This window comes from Panthera uncia (genome assembly GCF_023721935.1).
Source record: "Panthera uncia isolate 11264 chromosome C1 unlocalized genomic scaffold, Puncia_PCG_1.0 HiC_scaffold_3, whole genome shotgun sequence".
NCBI lineage: Eukaryota > Metazoa > Chordata > Mammalia > Carnivora > Felidae > Panthera > Panthera uncia.
In genome coordinates this window covers 3,430,907-3,453,366 of record NW_026057584.1, presented here as the reverse complement: position 1 = coordinate 3,453,366, position 22,460 = coordinate 3,430,907, and the positions used below count along the sequence as shown (strand labels likewise).

Sequence of the window (22,460 nt, the reverse complement as noted above, 5' to 3'; positions counted from 1 at the left end):
GTTGGGGGTAGACGTTATTTAAAAATAAAATTTTTAAGGAAAAAAATAGTCTGGGGCACCTGGGTGACTCAGTCGGTTAGGCCTCCGACTCTTGGTTTGGGCTCAGGTCATGATCTCGGTGGTTTGTAAGTTCAAGTTAAATTTAAATTTAAAAAATTTAAAAATTAAAAAAAAAAAGAAAAGAAACAGTCTTAAAAAAAATAATAAAGACAGGTGCCGGAGGGGGCTGAGTTGGTTAAGCATCTGATTTCGGCTCAGGTCCTGATCTCAGGGTTTGTGGGTTCCAGCCCCACACGAGACTCCAAGCTTACAGTGTGGAGCCTACTTGGGATTCCCTCTCTCTCTCTGTGCTCCACCCGCCCCCCCCCCACACTTGCACTTTCTCTCTCTCAAATAAAAGCTTAAAAAAAAAATAAATTCAAAACATAATGATTCGAGTAAAAATCAAAATTAATGCCAAAAGGGGCGCCTGGGTGGCCAAGTCCGTTAAGCATCTGACTTTGGCTCAGGTCGTTATCTCACGGTTTGTGAGTTCGCGCCCCTCATCCGGCTCCCTGCTGTCAGCGCAGAGCCTGCTTCAGATCCTCTCTCTCTCTGCCCCTTCCCCTCTGGTTCCCTCTCTCAAAATAAATAAACTTTAAAAAAGTTAATGCCAAAAAAATCCACCAGGGATGAAAAAAATATGCCCATTTTAAAGACGGGATAGCTGTGCCTTGCAGAACCATACTTGGGATTTTCCACTACTTGGGATTTTGATTTCCTTAAAGGACTGCGTTGAAATGGGGTCTTGATGGCTGGGTTTTGGTGCTCCCTTCAATGTTGCGCATGTCACCCAGGCCCCTCCTGGTGGGGATACCCTAGCGGACTGCCCGAAGCGGCGGCGTGCCAGGCGCAGGAAGAGACACCTGTCGGGGAGGGCTGCCTGACCACAGCTGGCACCGGGGGCTCTCCCGCCACTGCCGGCGGAGGACTCCGCGGGCTCTGGGCCCGCACAGGGAGCGGCTGGGCCCGTGCAGACAACATCGTCCACACCACGGTCTGGGGCCGCACCGCAGGGAGGGGTTCCGCTCGCGCCACAGTCGCCTCCCGCGCTCGCCTTGGCACACCGCCAGCCGGCTGCCTTGTTCCCGCCTCCCCGCCCACATTCCGGGCCAATCACGGCGCCGCCCCTGCCGGCGCCGACCAATGGGAGCCCCCGCCGGGCGGTGGGCGGGCCGCCGGCGTCCGTTACCCGACAGGCCCCGCGGCAGCACGCGGTGCGGGCTTCGCCTGGAGTCGGAGGCTGAGGTCGCGTTCTCGCGCTGCGGCGGCGGCGGCAGCGGCGGCGGCGACGCGGTTCCGAGGTGCGCTGGGCGTGGACGCGGGGCACAGGCCCGGGACCTGGGGGTCCGCAGCAGCGAAGTCCAGCGGTGGTCGGGCGTGGTGGCGAGGTCCCTCCGCTGCTGATGGCCGGGAGGTGTGAAGGAGGGCGTCCCCGGCAGCGGCTCCTCCGCGGGCCCCAAGGCAGGAGGCCGGGCGGGGGCCGGGTGGGGGCCGGGCTCGGGTTGGCCGCCAAGGCCCCGGGGTTGCGCGTTCCTGGGTGGCCCGGGCGTTCCAGAATCCCCCAATTTGGTACGTTTACATTCAGCCCTGGGCGTGGCCCCCAGCCTCGCTTCACCAGCGCCGAGGCGCACTTGCACCCCAAAACCTGGCCTGGAGTGAAGTTACCGGACCTATCGCACAGGTGCGGTTACTTTCCCCGAGCAGGTGGACAGTCACCCGTATGTGCATCGGTGTGACACGTGCTCGAGGAGCCCTCGCAGCGGGCAGGCGCGTCCGGACAAGGAGACAGGCGGTGGACACCAGTCCCCCGGAAGTGTGGGGTGTTTGCCGGCCTGGCAGCGGTTCCCGGGCTGCGGGGGGGGGGGGGGGGGGGGGAAGGGACCCCGCGGAACGGACGTTTAGGGTGGGACCCGAAGGTCAAGCAGGAGCGGGAGTTCCGGGTGGCCGCCCGGGAGGGGGATGCGGCGGGCCGCGGAATGCACGTGGCAGACCTGTGCCAGGAAGGAGGCAGGTGTGTCTGGGACCAAGGTGCCAAGGTTAACGCAGAGCCCAGGCCCTTGGAGGGTCTCGCGGGAGATCCTACAGAGTTTTAGTCCTTATTCATCCAAAGAACAACAACCATCTGTTGCTGAGTTTTAAGCAATAGGTTGAGCCGATCAGATTTGCATTTTGGAAAGATTATTGCCGCCGTCCGTGTGGGAGTCTGTTGGCGCTTGACGCTGTGTCGGATGTTAAAAGTGACAAGACCTGGTAGGGATGAAGGAGGTGTCAGGGGAGAGTCCTGTGGTTCTGGCTTGGTTCTGGGATTGAAAACACGGGAGGGAATCGTTTGGGAAATGAGAACCGGGAGGACACAATAAAGATGGGTACATACCTAGGAGTGGAATTGCTGGGTCACGTGGGCATGTATTTAACTTATTTAGGAACTGCCAGATTGTTTTTCAAGCTGCCAGCCCCATTTTACATTCTCACCAACAATATATGAGGCTTCCAGTTTCTGCAAACCCTTGCCAACACTTATTTTCTGTGTGTGCTTTAAAAAATGATAATATAGCCATCCTAGAGGATATAAAGCATCTTTTTGTGGGTTTGATTTGCATTTCCCTAATACTGATATATTGAGTATCTTTTCATGTGTTTATTGGCCATTTGTACATCTTTGGAGAATTGTGTATTCAAACCTTTTTCTTGTCTTTTTGTTGAGTTCTGAGAGTTCTTTCTATATTATGGGTAGTAGACCCTTCTCAGATATAATGATTTACAAGTGTTTTTGTTGTACTAAAATATTTCTTTTTGTCAAAGTTTTTGACGTTGGGCATCTGTTCACATTTAAGAAGGAAGCCTGCACAATCAAGAAGAATGAAATCTTGCCATTTGCAACTAGGTGGATGGAACTGGAGGGTATTATGCTAAGCGAAATTAGTCAGAGAAAGGCAGATATCGTATGACTTCACTCATATGAGGACTTTAAGATACGAAACTGATGAACATAAGGGAAGGGAAGCAAAAATAATATAAAAATAGGGAGGGGGACAAAACACAAGAGACTCTTAAATATGGAGAACAAACAGGGTTACTGGAGGGGTTGTGGGAGGGGAATGGGCTAAATTGGTAAGGGGCGTTAAGGAACCTACTACTGAAGTCATTGTTGCACTATGTGCTGTCTTGGATGTAAATTAAAAAAATAAATTAAAAAAAAAAAGAATGAAGCCTGCAACACATTGAATGAAGATTTGAATGCAGAGTCAGATATGAATGAGATCCCAGCTCGCTAAAACAGATATTAAAGAGATTTGCAAAATGTTAATGCCCTTCTTACTAATATATTTGAAAATACACATTTTTACATTTAAAATGTTACTTATGCTAAGTATTGGGTTTGTTAGTGTTAATAAATATTGAAGATTTTTCTATTTTAATTCTAATGTGGTAAGTATTAATAGATACTGTCCACATAAACAAATACTCCTTGAGGTTCTCAATACTTTTTAAGAATGTGAAGACTTTCTGAGCGCAAAAAAATAAGAAACCACTGATGTATTGTAATGTCAGTTATTTTGATAAGCTAGCTTTCTGTTCATCTTACTCTTTATTTTAAATATTTACCTGGAATTCCTAGAGTAGGATCTTTACTGACTTAAGTAAAATCCTGTAAGCCAGAAGTTACTAGGAATTTTTAAATGTGGTATAAAGTCCATAAATCCTTTAAATTATATGTGTGTGTATGTGCATTTTCTCAGGGAAGTTAAGTGTGTGATTTTTATCAAATCTTTGGAAACTCTATAACCCCAAAGGTTAACAACCATGAGCCAGTCTTAAGGCAGTAAAAATAACAAAAGGCTACTAAACTCTTGGTATTAGGCCAATTTTTTTTGTTACTAGCTAAAAAAGAATCTCTGAAACATGAAATTAGAGGTTGAATACTTCCAGCCCAGATTATCTGTAAGCTTCACAACTGTATATCTATTTCAGTTTGTACATGTTACAGGCACTTAGAACTTACTATGTATAAAATGAACTCATTATCTCCCATCGCTTCCCATCCAAAAGAAAAATAATACAAAATTATTCCTTCTCCTTTGTTCCTAGTTGAGTGAGTGTACCACCAATGATGATGAGTTCACTTTGGTACATATTAAATATATCATCTTGTCTCCTCTTTTTACCCCTCTTTACCTGGGGGCCATCCCATATTTGTTTTTTTTTTAATGTTTATTTATTTTTGAGACAGAGAGAGACACAGCATGAGCAGGCAAGGGGCAGAGAGAGAGGGAGACACAGAATGTGAAGCAGGCTCCAGGCTCTGAGCTGTCAGCACAGAGCCCGCCCGACACGGGGCTCGAACTCACAAACTGTGAGATCATGACCTGAGCCGAAGCCGGACACTTAACCAACTGAGCCACCCAGGTGCCCCACCATATTTGTTTTTTTAACTCGAGATGCTCTTTTCCCTTTGAGATGCTCTTTCTTAGTGGTTAGCCCCTATGTGACCTTTATGATTTATTTAGCTTAGATGTCACTTTCTTTATAAGATTTCCCTTACCTTTATCAATGCAACCATGCTATATTGTCGACTTAATTATCTGTGAAATCCAAAGTAGATATAGGTTATATTTCTCTTACTAGGCTAGAATATTAGTTTTTATTGCTTTTTAAATACAACTGTCAGTTTTAAAAATTCCAAATGTGTTTGTGTGTGTGACATTATATCCTTTATGTCAAAATCAATATTAAATTGATATAGTAGTCACTATGATAGCAGACTCCTATTTGCATGTCTTTCAGATCTTAGTTTAAACGACAGTGACAGTTCCTCAGGAAGGCCTTCCCTAACCCTAAGACTAGGGCAGGTCATTTTATGTCACACATAGCAATTTGTGTCTTCCCGAATCTCTAGAGTATAGAAATTTCCTAGAGTATTATTTCTTGGCCCCAATTAAGCTGTGGAATGTGTATTTTTAAAAAGTGTCCCAAGCGATTCTCATATTGGGCAAGTTTGAGGAAAGGGACCCTATAATAAAATCTATGTGCTCCCTCTCCATTCTCCCATCCCCTGTTTGGAAATCACTTGTTATGTGTCCATCATGTTTTGCAAGGGTGGAGACTAATCAACTGTGTATCCTCAACACTTAGCATATGACTTAACAAACAGATTCAGTCATTATTGCGTTATGTATTTTTTTACATTTATTCAATATTAATTATTTTTTATTTTATTTATTTTTTTATATTGAATTTTTATTTAAGAATGATTCTCTAGAGAAGAGTATACATTCCTGAAACTGGAATGGAACTTACTGGTAAGAGGGTAGGTATATGTTTGACATCATTAGAAACTTCCAAACAGTTTTTCAAAATAGTTTTAACAATTTGCATTCCCTCTAGCAGTGTTGTTATGAATTCCTGTTTGCCTGCACCCTCACCAATATTTGGTGTTAATCAGTGTTCTTTTTTTTTCTTTTTTGCCATTCTAGTGAGTGTGAAATGGTATGTTAGTGGTTTAAATTTGCACTTCCCTGATGACTAATGATGTTGAGCACTTTCCCATACATTTAAGAACATTCCGTATGCCTTATGTTATGTGTGTGAAGTAATGTCCAAGTGAAGCTTTTTTTAAAATTCGATTTGTGTGTGTTCTTTACATAATCTGGGTAACAGTCCTCTGTTGGGTATGTAAATTGTAAATATTTTCTCCCAGTCTTTGTCTTGTGCTGTCACTTTTTTAGTGGTGTCTTTTGATGAGCAGCAGTTTTGAAATTTTGTGGAAGTTCAAATTAACACCTTTTTAGTTAATACCTTTTGTATTCTAAGAATATTCTAAGAAATCTTTGCCTACCCCAAAGTCATGAATGTATTCTCCTATATTTCCTTGAGAAAATTTACAGGTTTGATTTTTACATTCAGAAATACGATCCACCTCACCTCTGTTACCATATATGATGTAAAGGAGGGGTCCAGGTATTTTTCTTCTCCCCTTCAAAAATCTGGTTGTGTCGGCACCATTTACTGAATATGCATCAGACCTTCCTTTCCACATTGAATTGAATTAGTGCCTTTCTCAAAACTAAAGTGGCTCTCTTTCTGGACTCTCATAATCTATTAGTTTAACATACTACATTGCAAATACTGTAGCTTTATAATAAGTCTTGAGATACATGTCATCTAACTTTCTTCTAAATTGTTTTGGCTATTATAGGTTTGTTGCATTTCCATATAAGTTTTTAATCAACTTGTCAACTTCTACCCCCAAAAAATTCTTCTGCAGTTTTGATTGAAATTGTGTTCAGTGTGTAGTTCAATTTGTAGAGAACAGATCTTAACAATACTGAGTCTCTTGATCCATGAACATGGTATATCTTTCCTTTTATTTAGTTCTGCCTTAATTTCTCTCAGTAGTATTTTGTAGGTTTCAACGTAAAAGTCTTATGCATTTTTCATTACATTTAACCAGTAAGTTTTTCATGTTTTTTGATGCTTTTGTAAATGATACTCTTAAAATTTTCATTTTCCAAATCTTTGTTGCTAGAATATAGAAATGCACTTGGCCTTTTATTTTTCAACCTTGCTAAATTCACATATTAGTTGTAGTAGTTTCTTTATCTTTTTGGCTTTTGTCTGTGCATTATCATGTGGTCTGTGAATAAAGTAGTTTAACTTTTTTTTTCCTCTCCAGTCTGTATGCCTTTTATTTATTACATGGCTAATATCTCTAGTACATGAAATAAGTGGTAAGAGAACAAATGTTTTGTTTTTGGTAGAAATGACTCAATTTTTCACCATCAAGCATGTTGTCCATATGGTTTTTTATTCTTTCAGGTTTTCTGTAGATACCCATTATTAGACTGAGGAAATTCCTTATTGGTTTTGGTTTACTGAGAGCTTTTACCATGAATAGGTTCTGAGTTTTGACAAATGTTTAATCAAATTCTTTTTCTGCATCTACTGAGAGAACCACGTGATTTTTCTACTTTAGTCCCTAACTTTGGTCAGTGACTGACGGCCTTCATATGTTGCTGGATTTGTTTTGCAAAAAAAGTTATTTTAGGATATGTGACTCTATGTGCTATTGGTATTTTTATTTTTTGCTTGCAGGTTCCTCAGAGTTTGGTAACAAGGTTATGCTAGATCTGTAAAACATATTGGGAAGACTTCCCTCTTCCTCCCTTTTCTAAAGGACTTTGGTTACCAAAGTTGAATTCTGCCTTTATTTCTACCTTAGTAGATGAGTAGAATTCATCAATGAAACCATCTGCGTCTGGAATTTTCTTTGAGGGAAAATTTTTAGTTACAGGCTTAATTTTCTTAAGAGATATAAGACTATTCATTAATTTAAAAAGGGGGGCTCTGTGTGGGTAGCTCAGTCGGTTAAGCGCCCTACCTCGGCTCGGGTCATGATCTCATGGTTTGTGAGTTTGAGTCCCACGTCAAGCTCTGTGCTGACACCTCAGAGCCTGCTTTGGATTCTGTGTCTCCCTGTCTCTTTCTTTGCCTTCCCCACTTGCACACTCTCTCTCTCTCTCTCTCTCAAAAGTAAATATTAAAAAAAGAGAGAGAGATGGGACTATTCACATTGTTTATTTCTTCTTATATATGTTTTGGAAGGTTGTAGTTTTCAAGGAAATGTGTCTGAATTGTAGAATTTATCAGATAATGTTGTTCATTGCATTTACCATTGTTTTAATGTCTGAAGGTTCTAGAATGTCTCCTTTATCATGTATGATATTGGCAATTTGCGTCTGCTCTTAAATGTTTTGTGTGGGTTTAATTTGTTGTAATTTTTCGAGTTTCTTAAGACAGATAACTGATGTTAGGGGTGCCTAGGTGGCTCAGTTGGTTAAGAATCTGACTCTTGGTTTTGACTCAGGTCACGATCTCATAGTCTGTGAAATCGAGCCCTGTGTTAGGCTCTGTGCTGATGCAAGCCTGTTGGGGATTCTCTCTCTCCCTCTCTCTCTCTGCCCCTGCCCTGCTCTCTTTCTCTCTTCCTCTCTCAAGATAAATAAATATTTTAAAATAATTGATTTTAAACCTTTTTTCTTTTCTGTTATAAGCTCTTAAAGCTATATATTTCCCTCTAAGCAGTACAACTTTTGATATGTTGTATTTTCATCATTTAGTTTAAAATATTTTCTAATTTCCATTGTGATATGGGTTTTTTTTGCCCATGAATTATTTACAAGTGTTTTGTTTAATTTCTAAGTACTTGGGAAATTATTATCCTTTTAATTATTCTTAGTTGTACTGTAGTCAGAAAATGTACTCTCGAGCGTGTGGAAGATTCTGGCCATGATGTAGTAACGGACTAGATTTATCATGCTGCCATAAAACAACTTGAAAACTAGGCCACGGGTATGAAACAGCTGTTTCCAGGCAGTGCGGGACTGCGACTTCTTAAGGAAAGAAAACATACAGCATGAACCCTGTGGTAGCCTGGCTTCCTACCTGGAACACATCTGCCAAGTCAGTGGCTTCGAACCAGGTACCGCAAGGTGTGCTAGCTTGCTCAGGCAATGAAACCACATTTGGTTGAGCCCTTGCCGTTGGAGTCACCACCTAGTTAAGCATGATAAACGCACTGGCACCTCCAAGATGTATGTGTCTTCTGCCAAATATGAGAATCGAGTGGGGATCTGGGAATCCTAGAGTCCTTGGTGGTGACACGCATCTCTGCAGTCCCTTTGGATGTGATATTGCTTGGATTCACCATTTCTTTTCCTAGGTAGAGGCAGTTCTGATGCCTTCCACTTGGCTTTTCCCACCGTGTAATAGCCCTTACTCAATAGGTCAGGGAACCAGTGTGAGGAGTCTTTGCCAACTGTGCTTTCTGAAACTGGGCAAATAGCCACGGGATGGGTTCAGGGACCCGGTGCACCCACTACAAAATGGACCCAAGCTGAAATTGCACTGATCATCTGATCTCCGTAAGTCCCTACTCTGGTTGGAGGGCTGGGCCACAGTGACGTTTCGGGTCTCCTAAGATCAGTGTCAGTGCAGAGCCAGTAGTCCCTGAAAGGTCTGATTATTTCCTTTTTTCTAATATACAGTTTGCCTAGCAAAAGGCTGTAAGTCCCTTTGGGAAAGGCTAGGAGAAAGATTAACGGTTTTAGTTTTTGTTAGTGTATTTTTGGGGTCCTTCCTCAAGAGGACCCAGATTCCCCTTCATTCAAGGTTTTCTGGGTCTGTAAACTGGCACAAGCCTGGGAATTGATTAAGGGGTCAGGACTCTATTTTTATGACTCAGGTGAGAATTTTGTTCACTTGACCTAGAATTTTCCTGCTTATACAGATGAAATAAGAATTTAGTAGTCTTTGGGGAATCTGAGTAGCTCAGTCAGTTGAGTGTCCGACTCTTAATCTCAGCTCAGGTCTTGATCTCAGGGTCATGAGTTCAGGCCCCACATTGGGCTCAGTGCGGAGTGTGGAGCCTACTTCTGTGTCTCCCTGTCTGCCCCTAACCCGCTTGTGCTCTGTCTCTGTCTCTCTCAAAAATAAATAAACATTAAAAAAAATTTTTTTTAAGAATTTAGTAGGCTTGATAGGAATTGATATAGGATGGATCTTTGATGGCCTTTTAAATTTTTTCCTGACTGGTTTTCTGTTCAGCTTTTTCTGTTAAGTTTTTTATTATTTTCCTAGAAAATTACCTATTTTGGTTAAATTTTCATTTATCCATCAGAGATGTGTATAGCAATCTGTTTTTTTTTTTTAACTTTTTAAAAGTTTGCTTATTTTTGAGAGAGAGAGAGAGCGCAAGGGTGCAAGCAGGGGAGGGGCAGAGAGGGAAACGCAGAATCCGAAGCAGGCTCCAGGCTCTGAGCTGTTGGCACTGTGCCTGACGCGGGGCTCAAACCCACAAACCGCGAGATCATGGCCTGAGCCAGAGTTGGACACCTAACTGACTGAGCCACCCGAGCCCCACCAATCTCAGTTTTTAAAATAACTTTTTTTTTTTTAGTTTATGTATTTGAGAGAGAGAGAGAATGAGCAGGGGAGGGGCAGAGAGGACGAGACAGAGAATCCCAAGCAGGCTCCATACTGTCAGTGTGGAACCCATTGTGGGGCTCAAAGTCACAAACCATGAGACCATAACCTGAGCTGAAACCAAGATTCTGACACTAACTGACTGAACCACCCACGTGCCCCCAAAATTTTTTTAAAAATCTCTTATTAAAATGCTCCTTTTCTCACTGTGACTTAGTCCTTTCTCAGATTTGTCAGGTATTTATTTATTTTTTCAAAGAATAGCTTTTGGTTTTAGTTATTATTTTTCACTCTTTTTAAATCAGTCACTTCTGCTTTTGTCTTAACTAATTCTTTTTTGATTTAAGTACTTTCGATCTTTTCTATACTCTTTTTTTTTTTTTTTTTTAAAGTAGGCTCCGTACCCATCGTGGGGCTTGAACTCGGGATCCTGAGCTCAAGAATTGGCTGTTGTATGGGCTGAGGCTGGAGTTGACTGCTTATGATCGTAGTTCGTTAGGTTTGACTTAATAACAAGCATCTAAGGCTGTGGCTTCTTTCAGTCATAACTTTGGCCAGGTCCCATGTATTTAGAAAGTCTGTGCTCTCATTGTCACCAATTTGTTTTCACTTGTTGAAGTTTGTACTGCTTAGTAAGTAGCTAAGTCAGGATTCAAAGCTAGATCGCCTGTCTCCATGGAGTGAGCCCTTCTGCTTTATACAGCTGACCCCTGAACAACACGTGTTTGAACTGCATGGGACCGTTTATATTTTATGCAGAGTTTTTTCTAGATGGTACTCTACTGTATGTGTATTTTCCTTATGAAATTCATAATAACTTTTTCTTCCGTAGCTTACTCGGTGGTAAGAATACAGTATTTAGTGCATGTAACATACAAAATATGTGTTCATCAATTGTTCGGATTATTGGTAAGGCTTCCAGTCAGTGGTGGGCTTTTGTTAAGTTCGGGGGGAGTCAGAGTTACACATGGGGGCTCGGTGCTCCTAACCCCCGTGTTGTTCAAAGCTCAACTGTAATGTCTTCTCATTGTAGCACAGGACAAGTGAACCTCGATGATTTGTCCAGGGTCACCAATTGAAATAGTTCATGGAGAATTAGAACGAAATCAGGTTTTTTCTTCAAACTTTCCAGGAACCTTTGTAATACCTGGTCACCAGAATTCTGTGGAAGATACCTTAGCTTTCTAGGGGTATAGACAGTGAAGATAACTAGGGGCCAGAAGCCCATTTTGTGTGTCGGCTGGACATTTCTTCTGCTGGCCTCTTCTGGGGTCATTCATGTAGCTACTGGGGGGCCTTGATCTTCCTGTTAAGTGACTAACTTGCACTTCCTCATGTGGCAGCTGGATTCAAAGAGTCCTTGTCAATGACTTTTCTTTTTTTAATGTTTATTGTGACAGGGAGAGAGAGCACATGTGTGCGAGTGGGGGAGGGGGCAGAGAGAGAGGGAGAGAATCCCGAGCAGGCTCCGCGCTGTCAGCACAGAGCCTGACACGGGGCTCGATCTCGCGAACCATGAGATCGTGACTTGAGGCGAAGTCAAGAATCAGACGCTTAACCAACTGAGCCACCCAAGACGCCCCTGTCAGTGCCTTTTAAAAACAGCTTTTTTGAGGTCTGTTTTACTCATTTCAAAAGTACAGTTTTAAAAACTCTGTCAAGTGGTGCAGTCATCACACCATAAATCAGCTTTAGAACATTTTAATCCCTCCAGTAAGATCCCTTATACCCATTTACAGTTAACTCCTCTTCCCATCCCCTGCCCCACGCAACCATTAATCTGCTTCCTGTGTCTATAAATTGCTTTTTCTGTACGCTTCACTTAAATGGAATCGTGAGTGTGTGATCTTTGTCCACCTTCTTTCATTCGGTGTGCTTTTGAGGTTACTCCAGGAGATTGCTTGCCTCGGTTTGTTCCTTTTGTTGCTGAAAGATGTTCCATTCTATGGATATACCATTTAATTGGGTTTTAATAGATCTACAATTTGTAACATTTTTGAAACATTTTTGATCCAGGTTTGACATCAGTGGGCCATACTGTAGCCTTTAGTACTCATTTTTTTGGATTAAGACTTTTGGGTGGCCTAATACATTGTTTGCCTTTAATCTTTAATGTTTCTTGGAAATTTTAAAAGAATGTGTCATGTCTCTTTAAATAGTAGAATCTATTCTGTAGCTGTCAATTCACGTTTTTATGAAAGTTGTTCAAATGTCCTACCAGTTTTATCAGCCCTCTTCTTTTTGAATCTTTGACTGTATGATTGCCATTTTGTCAAATTCTTGATTTTCTGATAGCGTTTTTAAATATAACGCCGAGTCTGTTCAATGCTTACACCTCTTCTAGAGGCAAATCCTTGGGAGATGCAGGCTGCCGCAGCGAAGCAGATAGCTCCTGGTAAAGCCTACCGCAGTAATGGAGGAAACGTCCGGAAAGGTGAGGGGCCAGGCCAGCTGGCTTTATTGTGGGTGGAGAGAGGGACCGAACGTAATCGAGCTAGATAGTTCTCCGGCGTTGCTATGTCTTTAAGCCTTCTTTGTGGCGAGGCGGTGGGATGCGGCACGGTTTTAATTTGGCAAACCCAGGTGACTTCTGGGGAATGTGGGCAGCCCACACAGGGGCTCTCAGGTAAAGGGCAGAGGCGGGGAAGAAAAGGTGAGCCAGGAGAGAGGGTTTCTGTCCGACCGGGCCTTCAGGAACTCCTGGCGGGAAGTAGCCTGCAGGGGGATGAGTGGAAGGCGGGCAGGTGGACCTCGCCGCCCAAGTGGCAGGTGTTGTCTTCACACAGACCTGGAGTTTCTTTTTCTGTGGTAATGGTACGTGAGAAAACAAGAAACAAGAGCAGAAGAAGCAGGGCGACTGAGCTTTATGTACTTACGAATATGTGTGGTTTCAACACAGACGCACACACACACAGAACACAGAATTCAGATAAAATATAGGAGAATATTGTTGCAATCGTGTGGTAGAGAAAGCCAGCGAGACAAAACCCAGAAGTCCGAGAAGAAGAGACCGATCCATTTAGCTATCTTAAAAACCACAGTGTGACAAGATTTTATAGAAAATTCAAAGATAAGCAGTAACCTCGGAAAAAGTCACTCATATTATAAATCTAAAAAACAAAGGATTAGTATCCAGAATGCATAACGAAGTCCTATACAGATCCTGCAGGAAAGCATAGAATGTGACAGTGACGCTCACCCTGCTGGCCTGGGCTCCAGCCCCGTGTTTGTGATAGTTCGCTAGACATTCACATCTGGCTGTTTTATCCCTCACCTTCAACTCTGCTTGCTTGGAACTGAACTCGTTGTCTCCTCCCTCCCACCTTGCTCTTGCCCTGCTCTTCTTCACAAAGTGCCTGTCCCTCTAGCCCCACGTTTTTCCATGCAACTGTAATACCACGTGGTAAACCTTAGCGTTATCTCAGAATGATGTTCAAGCAGGTGGTACCCGGTGGGCAGTCAGGAAATCGGTTGAGCTGATTGTGACGAGCTTTTTTGAAATATATGAAATAGACCAGAAAATAGCAAAATACATCAGGCATAGAGTAGTTACTGTTTTATAAACTTTTTGTTTCACTTATGCACATATGTATGTATGTGTACTGGATCTTGATAGAAAACATAGTTCCGATTATGTTCTTAGTCAAAATTTTTTTTACAATTCTTTTTAATGTTTATTTTTGAGAGAGAGAGAGAGACAGATGCGAGTCCAGGAGGGGCAGAGAGACAGGTAGACAGAGAATCTGAAATAGGCTCCAGACTCTGAGCTGTCAGCACAGAGCCCGATGGGGGGTGGAGGGGGGGGCTCCACCTCAGGAGCCCTGAGATCATGTCCTGAGCCGAAGTCGGACGCTAACTGACTGAGCACCGTCCCCCACCCCCGGCGCCCCAGTCAACAAAATCTTCAAAGCCATTACCTCTCCGTCATCTACCGTTCCCAGTGGACCTCCAGGCCTTGCCAGCTGTGGCACTTCTCAGTCCCACTTGTACACTGGTCTGTGTGCCTCCGTCCCCCCTTCAAGCCTCCGTTCTTACTGTTGCCAGGGGTGTCCAAACTTCCTTCCATTCCCTTTTAAGAAGCTTTCAGGAGTTGTCTGTTGCCTTAGAATAAGAGCCGAACTCCTGAGCACATCCTGAAAGGCCCCCTTCTGCTCATAGCTGCTGTCATTTCCATGGAGCTGTTCGACTCCAAACAGAGTGGCTTACAGTTTCCCGAAAATGCTGTGTTCTGTCATGTAGCTAACTTTGTACCATGCGGTTTGATTTGCCTAAAATAACCGTCTATTTTGTTTCAAAAGTGATTTGCCTAAAATAACTATTTTGTTTCGAAACACTTTTTAAATGTAAAGTTTTCTCTGAAGGTTGCTTCTGCTTTCTTCTCAAGCATTTGCCTGCTCATTAATACAACTGTGCCGGCACTCTGCAGCCGTGTCACATTCGTATGTACGTTTCCTATCTGTGACCCTATGGAAGCCATGAGTGTTTGGGTGCGGTGCCTGTGTCTTCTTTCCTTTGTTTTTGAAATGCCTGAGGCTGTCATTAGGAGCCACCCAAAGATTACAGAGTGGCTGCCTTATAAATAGTAAACACCTTGCCATTGAAAGAGTTCTAGAAGAACCTTGGCTATTAGTCAGCTGGGGCTACCATAGACTGGGTGGCTTGAACCACACACATTTATTTTTTTGCAGTTCTGGAGGGTAGAAGTCAAAATCAGGGTGCCAGCCTAGTCAGGTTCTGGCAGGGGCTCTCTTCCTGGCTTGTGGATGGCCTCCTCCTTGCCGTGTCCTCACACGGTGGCGAGAGTGAGCTTTCTGGTGTGTCTCCCATCCTGGGGGCCCCATCCTCATGACCTCATGTAGCCCCAATTACCTCCCAAAGGTCCATCTCCAGTTATCGTCACACTGGGAGTCAAGGCTTCAACATTCAAGTTTTGAGGGGGACAAGATTCAGTCCATAGCAGCAACCATAAGGGATATTTGTCATGGGCAATGTAAAAAGAACCCCTACATTGGGAAGAGCTTTGATCAGATCGTGTCTGAGGTCACTTCTAGTGTGAAGAGTTTGTAATGCTACTGCTGCCAACATTTTCTTCTTTTTTTTTTATTAATCAGATGAACCTTCTAACCCTAAGAAAGCAAATGTGTTCTTCTCTTCCAATGGTTGTAATGAAGCCAGATCGGCTTTTCTTGACGATGGCTGGGATTCCTTGGCACCAGATCAAAGAGCTGATGACACGGAAGTGAGCAGTACTGACCCAGTGGACTTCCTGGAGCCATCTTGTCCTGGGAGCCTGGACGCCAGCAGAGGGCGCACTCACTCACAGTCCAGTGAGTTCGAAGACAGTGCCGACTGTGCTTTCTTGAATGAAACATACTCCATACATTTTTCCGAGTCAGAACGAAAGAATGAAAGTCTCATTCACTTAACTTCAGAATTGGATTCTGAAATGCAGAACACAGAAGGGGTGTGTTTTGATATTTTGGAGCATCAAGGTATTAAGATGATTGGCTTGGAAAGAACCTGCAAGATTTCAGATGACGATTATAAAGAAACTGCCGAAGATGAGCAGAAGCATGAGATCGACGAGGACTCCCAGCAGGAGTATCATAGTGCAGAGGAACAAGAACACATAAGTGCTCATGTATCTTTTGACCAGACGAAAACATTAAACACACCTGATCTGGAGGTTGTTGGGTTAAGAAATTCGGGTTATGAAGCTGAGTGTGCTAGCCATCTAGACGGTAATCGTGTCGGGTTGGCAAGTGATTCTAGCATCTTTTTAGATTCAGTTGATGTTTATGGACAAGAAGATGCACCCCGTGGCTCCAAGTTTCAGAATTCTGTTGTGTTAAGAGAATATCACGAACCAAAGCATGGCATGTGTAAGGAACAAGAGACTAGTTTAATGTACCACACGGTATTTGATGAAATTGTACTAGGGAGCAGTCCCCTTGAAAATCGGGAATCTCGATCTAAGAGTAGTCTCTTGAACCCTCAGAAAGCACTAAAAGCTACAACCTATATCGGCAAAATGAAATGTCAAATAATCGAAAGTAAAGATTTTTGTGGGAATGAAATCGTTGAGAACCAAAAGTTGCACCACCTTGGAAATCCTAGCACATTACAAGAAGACAGAGCTTTACAGGTGTTACTCCAACCCGGTCAAGATTGTCAGACTTCCTGGACCTCTGCTGTTGATGATTCAGTAATTTCTCCCTGTGGATATTCACATTATAGAAGCCTACAAAATACCCCCAACCCAGCCTTAGATGTTTCCGTTACTACCCCGAGGATTACAGCCAGAGATCATGAAGCAGTGGATGAGATCTCCCTAAAAGCTGCTGATGACAGCACCACAAATAACTCGTGTTTTCCCAGCATAGAAGGAACACGTCCTGAGTTGGTGATGGATGCGGCAAGTGACAGAGTCACGGTTCATCAGACGGTGGACGTTTGCGCTGACTTTAGGGCTTGTTTCACAACCAGCAGGGCAACGAGTGCGAGACCTTCTGTGGTATCTACGTCAAGCAATACAGACATAACCATGATGAACAAAAGGCGGCCTGGGGAGTGGCAGGGTGAGAGACACAGAAGTGTGGCCTGTAATACAGATGGGCCACACAGCCGAGATCATGAAGACCCGCCGATGACGATGAGCAGAGGACCCCTGGGGAACTCTCTCTCAGTTGACAGTTCAGAGCCTAATGGAAATCTCCTAAACAAGGTAAAGCCAATGTAACTCATAAGAAAATTTTATTTGACCTTATATGAAGGCAGTGTATGTTATAATTCAGCAAATTATGATGGGGGTTCCTGAGGCTTTTGTGAGAAAATGCCGGATGAGGGGAAACGGTGAACAGATTGCTACCAAACTCTAGCCGCCTTTGGCGGCAGCTATTGATGCAAAGTCAGTTAGAAAGTGGATTTTACGTTTCACCAGTTGGGAACTCCAGATATGACGTATGTTGCTTGTCATATCTTTCTAATTTAGTTTTAAAACATGTTTTCCAGGATTCCCTGGAATTAAGAAAAACATCTGCTATCACAGACTTAAAGAAACATCCTGAAAGGTAAGTCAGATGTATAAACTTAACAGATATACATGGGGAAGAGAATCAGAAGAATAATTTGCTTTTTTGTAAGGTATTTAACCATATAGAATAATAGCTAAAAAAGACCTTAAGAGATCATCCGCTTCAGCCATTTGCTTTCGAACAAATAAATATTAGGATAACGTATAATGTTAAAGCTTTTCACTTACTAAGATTCAGTCTCAGTAATTCCTTCAGAAACTCACGGCGTCTTATTCTATTTATTCTACCCAAATCTGCATGAATTTAAGTACTCCATTTTCTTTCATTTTCTACCCCTATAGACCAAAACAAAATAGCACCGATGAAAACCTTCACACATTGGAAGAAGTAAATAGCTACTTTCACTGGAGTATTTTAATCTTGATTTTAATTCATTGTGTAATTTATTCTGCATCTGTGGAGAACCACGTTGCGGGTTTGAAGGGGAAAGGGGAGGTCTCTCAGAAGCCAAGCTAGTTGTCATGCTCTGAGGTCATTTACTTTTTCCTTCCTTCATTCTTCGTTCTCCTAATGAGTTTAATCTGGTATCCAGTCCTCTAAAATTAAATGGAAGCGCTCATTTCCCATGGCAGAGGTGTTGAGAACGGCAGGAAGTGACAACCAGTAGCAAGGGAAGAATTATTAACCAAGAACTATTAACGTTCGAAAAATAATAGTGAGTGGAGGCTTTTTTATCTATTTACAGTAAAATATTTGCTTATGATAATGACCCTTAATTAATAAACATGTAAATCACGTCTGTATGAAAGAGAGAAGGCATTTAAGAACCGTTTCCATCCAGAATGCTCGCAACTTTAAAAAATGTGGGTCAAGGCTTGAGTTAGGTTGAAAATCTTCTGATTATGGATGAATAAAATTGATACTTTACTTTGGAATCCTTTTTCGGTAAAAGAAAGCGTACATCGGAAAATTTTTTACTTCTCTGACTTTTAGAAAGAGTATGTTTAGCTTCGACTTGACATCCTTGTCTTCTGAAGCTGTGGTGTGTTCGTGCGGCCTTTCCGTCCATAGTAGAAATTGATCGAAGCCTGGCAGGAAAAGGGAAGAAATGTTCAAATGTTTCAGAGGCGCGTCGTTACCGGAGAAAGATGTTTGGAATCTGACCTAACCCCGTCTTTTATTTTCCAGGGAATCTCCGCCTTGTGAAGAGGCGGGGAGGGGTTCGGCCTCCCGGTGCTGTGAGGACGCGAGGCGAAGAGCCGTGAGGGCAGAGCTGCACCTCCTGCACCTTCACTACCAGATGTGTCAGCGCCACTGCAGTGACATTTACAAGCTTGTCACGGAAAACAGGGAGGGATTCAGCAGGTGATTGTTCATTGTAGATCTGTATCTTGGGAATTTACCGCAGGCTTTAGATGTACACCAGAAGGCATCCTTAGTTTCTCTTTTCGAAAGGCAGAATGAGGGGGAGGTTGTATCCGGTTCTGTTAGCTGGCCTGGGGGTAGTGGGCTTCCAAAAGGAATACGTTGCGACTTCGCGGAGAGGCAGCGACGTATGTTGGGAGGAGGCGTCCGGCCAAAAGATAGAGCTGACGGGTTGCTGTTGCTGTTGTTTCATAAAGTCCCAAGTATGGCTGAAGTCAGTTGGAGGGTTTTGCGTGACATTCTGCCACATCCTCTCTAGCCTGTATGTGGAGGGTTGCTGTGCCGCCCCTAGAAAAACATCTTCTTTGGTTCCTTTTCTTTTACTAACCATTTCGAAGAAAAAAAATCTGTATAGATCTGGTAGAGTTCGAACTCGGGGTGTAACATAATCCAGTAGTGTTCAGTGGATGACCTGTGCCTAAGTGGTTTTGTAAATTGAACTTCTGAACAGGAACCTGTGGAGTAACTGTGCTAAGAAGCAATTAGGATCAGCACTTCTGTCTGTTTGGGGAGACTTGAAGGTTAGGTACGAGAGCTTGAAGGACAGAATACACAAGGGCAGGCCGCTGGAGGAGCTGCCCCCGCTGTCTGTGGAATCGAAGCTACTATCGACCTTTTCTACTTTGGCTTTCGCGGTATGTTTGTGTGTTTTAGAATTCAGATTTTACTTCATTTACACAGAATACATCTTAAACTAAGAGATTGTTCTTCCCTTTGCTCTCTTTCCAGCTAATGAAAGAGGAATCACACGTGTAAGTTATGGTTTCATCCAATGTAGAATTCATTAGATCTTAAAAACTGCTTAATTCGGTTAACTTTCAGTTTTCTGTTGGTTCTTTTTCAGAACACTGACAGATTCCTTCACGAAGTGTTTCTCTGTTTAGCTTTTCAGGAGCAGATTCTGAACTAGATAATCAAAGTACATGTGATGTTGACGTCCCTTCACGCCTAAAAAAGACTCCGTCTCAAGTGAGATTTTTAAAAAGTAGTTGATCGGGGTAAATCTTTAATTTTATGGCTTAAGCAAAGAAAACTGTAATGTTCGGAAGCCCTCACGTCTTTCTTTTCACTCGGCTCACTTTGTGTACTACCATTTGAGGGATGTAACTGGTTCGAAGGAACTTAATGTCCTGATCAGACCGATGTCAGCAGCGTATGTTCAGTGGGGTGACCATATATAACTTAGCGTCAAACCAGGAGACTTCTGAGGGTGGAAGGCAGTGACGTTAATGACTCCCTGTGACAGTAGGTGTAAACCTGAACTGCATCAGGCAGACCAGGCCGTGTGGCCACCATCATAGTGTGATCCAGGGTGGTTAAAACTAAAAAACTGTTGCCCGTATCTCAGGAGGTAAAGTAATATCTCCTTCATTTTAGACCAGGCAGAGGTTTAATTCCTTCATTATTGAATTGATAAAAATAGTTTCTAAATGCCTTCCGTAGGTTTTCTTCATCTCTTTTGTTCCCCTAAGGAATTGTCTGTGCGAGAGCACTCTGCAAATTGTGAAGTGATACAGAAACACAGGTTATGGTCCATTGTCAAGTGAGGCAATGGCGTAGAAAAGCTAAAGTTTATTTCTGTTTTCTGATTTTGCTCTTAACCCTGAGGTTATATTATTTGGGTAGTCTTAAATAAAAAGATGCATTTCGAGGCCAAAAGTAAAATACTTAATATTGAGTTATATACTTTTCTATTAACACATGATTAAAAGGAAATTACTTTAGCAAATGATGTGTTCCATTGTCTGCTTGTTTAAAAAAAGTCTCAGTTATCCACAAACAGATCTACAGCCAGATTTTTACATCCTCACATTTCTCACATAGTTTGTTAAAACATGTTAATTTAGTAATATATAATGTTCTGGAGGATTTTTTTTCATCACTGTAGTGGGAACAGTGATATAACCTGCTTATTTGGGGACAACAGTATTGTCTTTAAAAATACAAGATGCATGGGAATGCAAATTGGTGCAGCCGCTCTGGAAAGCAGTGTGGAGGTTCCTCAGAAAATTAAAAATAGACCTACCCTATGACCCAGCAATAGCACTGCTAGGAATTTATCCAAGGGATCCAGGAGTGCTGATGCATAGGGGCACTTGTACCCCAATGTTTATAGCAGCACTCTCAACAATAGCCAAATTATGGAAAGAGCCTAAATGTCCATCCACTGATGAATGGATAAAGAAATTGTGGTTTATATACACAATGGAGTACTACGTGGCAATGAGAAAGAATGAAATATGGCCTTTTGTAGCAACGTGGACGGAACTGGAGAGTGTGATGCTAAGTGAAATAAGCCATACAGAGAAAGACAGATACCATATGGTTTCACTCTTATGTGGATCCTGAGAAACTTAACAGAAACCCATGGGGGAGGGGAAGGAAAAAAAAAAAAAAGAGGTTAGAGTGGGAGAGAGCCAAAGCATAAGAGACTGTTAAAAACTGAGAACAGACTGAGGGTTGAAGGGGGGTGGGAGGGACGGGAGGGTGGGGGATGGGTATTGAGGAGGGCACCTTTTGGGATGAGCACTGGGTGTTGTATGGAAACCAATTTGACAGTAAATTTCATATATTAAAAAAAAAAAATACAAGATGCAGTTGGTGGGAATGTAAAACGGGTGCAGCCGCTCTGGAAAACAGCACGAAGGTTCCTCAAAAAATTAAAAGTCCATCTACCCTATGACCCAGCAATAGCACTGCTAGGAATGTACCCAAGGGATCCAGGAGTGCTGCTGCATGAGGGCACTTGTACCCCAACGTTTATAGCAGCACTTTCAGCAATAGCCAGATTATGGAAAGAGCCTAAATGTCTACCAACTGACAAATGGCTAAAGAAGAGGTGGTTTATATATACAACGGAATACTACTTGGCAGTGAGAAAGAATGAAATCTGGCCATTTGCAGCAATACGGCTGGAACTGGAGGGTATTGTGCTAAGTGAAATAAGTCAGGCAGAGAAAGACAGATACCATATGTTTTCACTCATATATGGATCCTGAGAAACTTAACAGAAGACCATGGGGGAGGGGGAGGGGGGAAAAAAAGTTATAGAGAGGGAAGGAGGCAAACCGTAAGAGACTCTTAAAAACTGAGAACAAACGGAGGGTTGATTGGGGGGTGGAGGAGAGGGGAGAGTGGGTGATGGGCAGGTAAGAGGGCACCTGTTGGGATGAGCCCTGAGTGTTGTATGGAAACCAGTTTGACAGTAAATTATATTTAATAAAAAAAATATTAGAAAAAATAAATAATACTAGGTGCAGATATAACAATTTTTATAATCTTAGTTTGGGCTTTAAGACAATACCTATTATAATAGGTTGGGATGAAATTAAATTGACAGGTTATATGTGAAAACCAGTATAGTGTAGGATAGTGTTTCTAAATTTCAGCTACTCGTGTACTATCTTCACAATTTTTCATAGCTGTGTATTACCTATAATGTTGTTTGCTTTGTATTTTTCTTTAAATGAGTCTCCTTTTAAAATAATGTGTAAACGCCAGTCAGAGTGGCCAAAATGAACAAATCAGGAGACTGTAGATGCTGGAGAGGATGTGAAGAAACGGAAACCCTCTTGCACCGTTGGTGGGAATGCAATCTGGTGCGGCCACTCTGGAAAACAGTGTGGAGGTTCCTCAAAAAATTAAACATAGACCTACCCTATGACCCCCAGCAGTAGTACTGCTAGGAATTTACCCAAGGGATACAGGACTACTGATGCATAGGGGCACTTGTACCCCAGTGTTTATAGCAGCACTCTCAACAATAGCCAAATTGTGGAAAGAGCCTAAATGTCCATCCACTGATGAATGGGTAAAGAAATTGTGGTTTATATACACAATGGAGTACTACGTGGCAATGAGAAAGAATGAAATCTGGCCTTTTGTAGCAACGTGGATGGAACTGGAGAGTGTGATGCTAAGTGAAATAAGCCATACAGAGAAAGACAGATACCATATGGTTTCACTCTTATGTGGATC

General features: G+C 42.6%; 1 protein-coding gene across 3 annotated transcripts in view; it reads left to right on the top strand.

The window, feature by feature from the left end:
- The first annotated feature begins 1,275 nt into the window (after positions 1-1,275).
- Positions 1,276-22,460, top strand: part of RBM44 (RNA binding motif protein 44) — a 34,512-nt gene continuing 13,327 nt past the window's right edge. Inside the window, exons 1-8 of one of the 3 annotated variants that reach the window (XM_049614581.1) lie at positions 1,276-1,343; positions 12,368-12,457; positions 15,135-16,747; positions 17,035-17,093; positions 18,246-18,422; positions 18,934-19,117; positions 19,212-19,234; positions 19,367-19,451. In XM_049614581.1, coding sequence (XP_049470538.1) covers positions 12,385-12,457; positions 15,135-16,747; positions 17,035-17,093; positions 18,246-18,422; positions 18,934-19,117; positions 19,212-19,234; positions 19,367-19,451 — 2,214 coding nt within the window. In that variant the 5' untranslated portion in view covers positions 1,276-1,343; positions 12,368-12,384. Of the gene's footprint in view, positions 1,457-12,367; positions 12,458-15,134; positions 16,748-17,034; positions 17,094-18,245; positions 18,423-18,933; positions 19,118-19,211; positions 19,235-19,366; positions 19,452-22,460 lie in introns of all 3 variants that reach the window. The other 2 variants (XM_049614580.1, XM_049614582.1) reach the window with 2 other exon arrangements.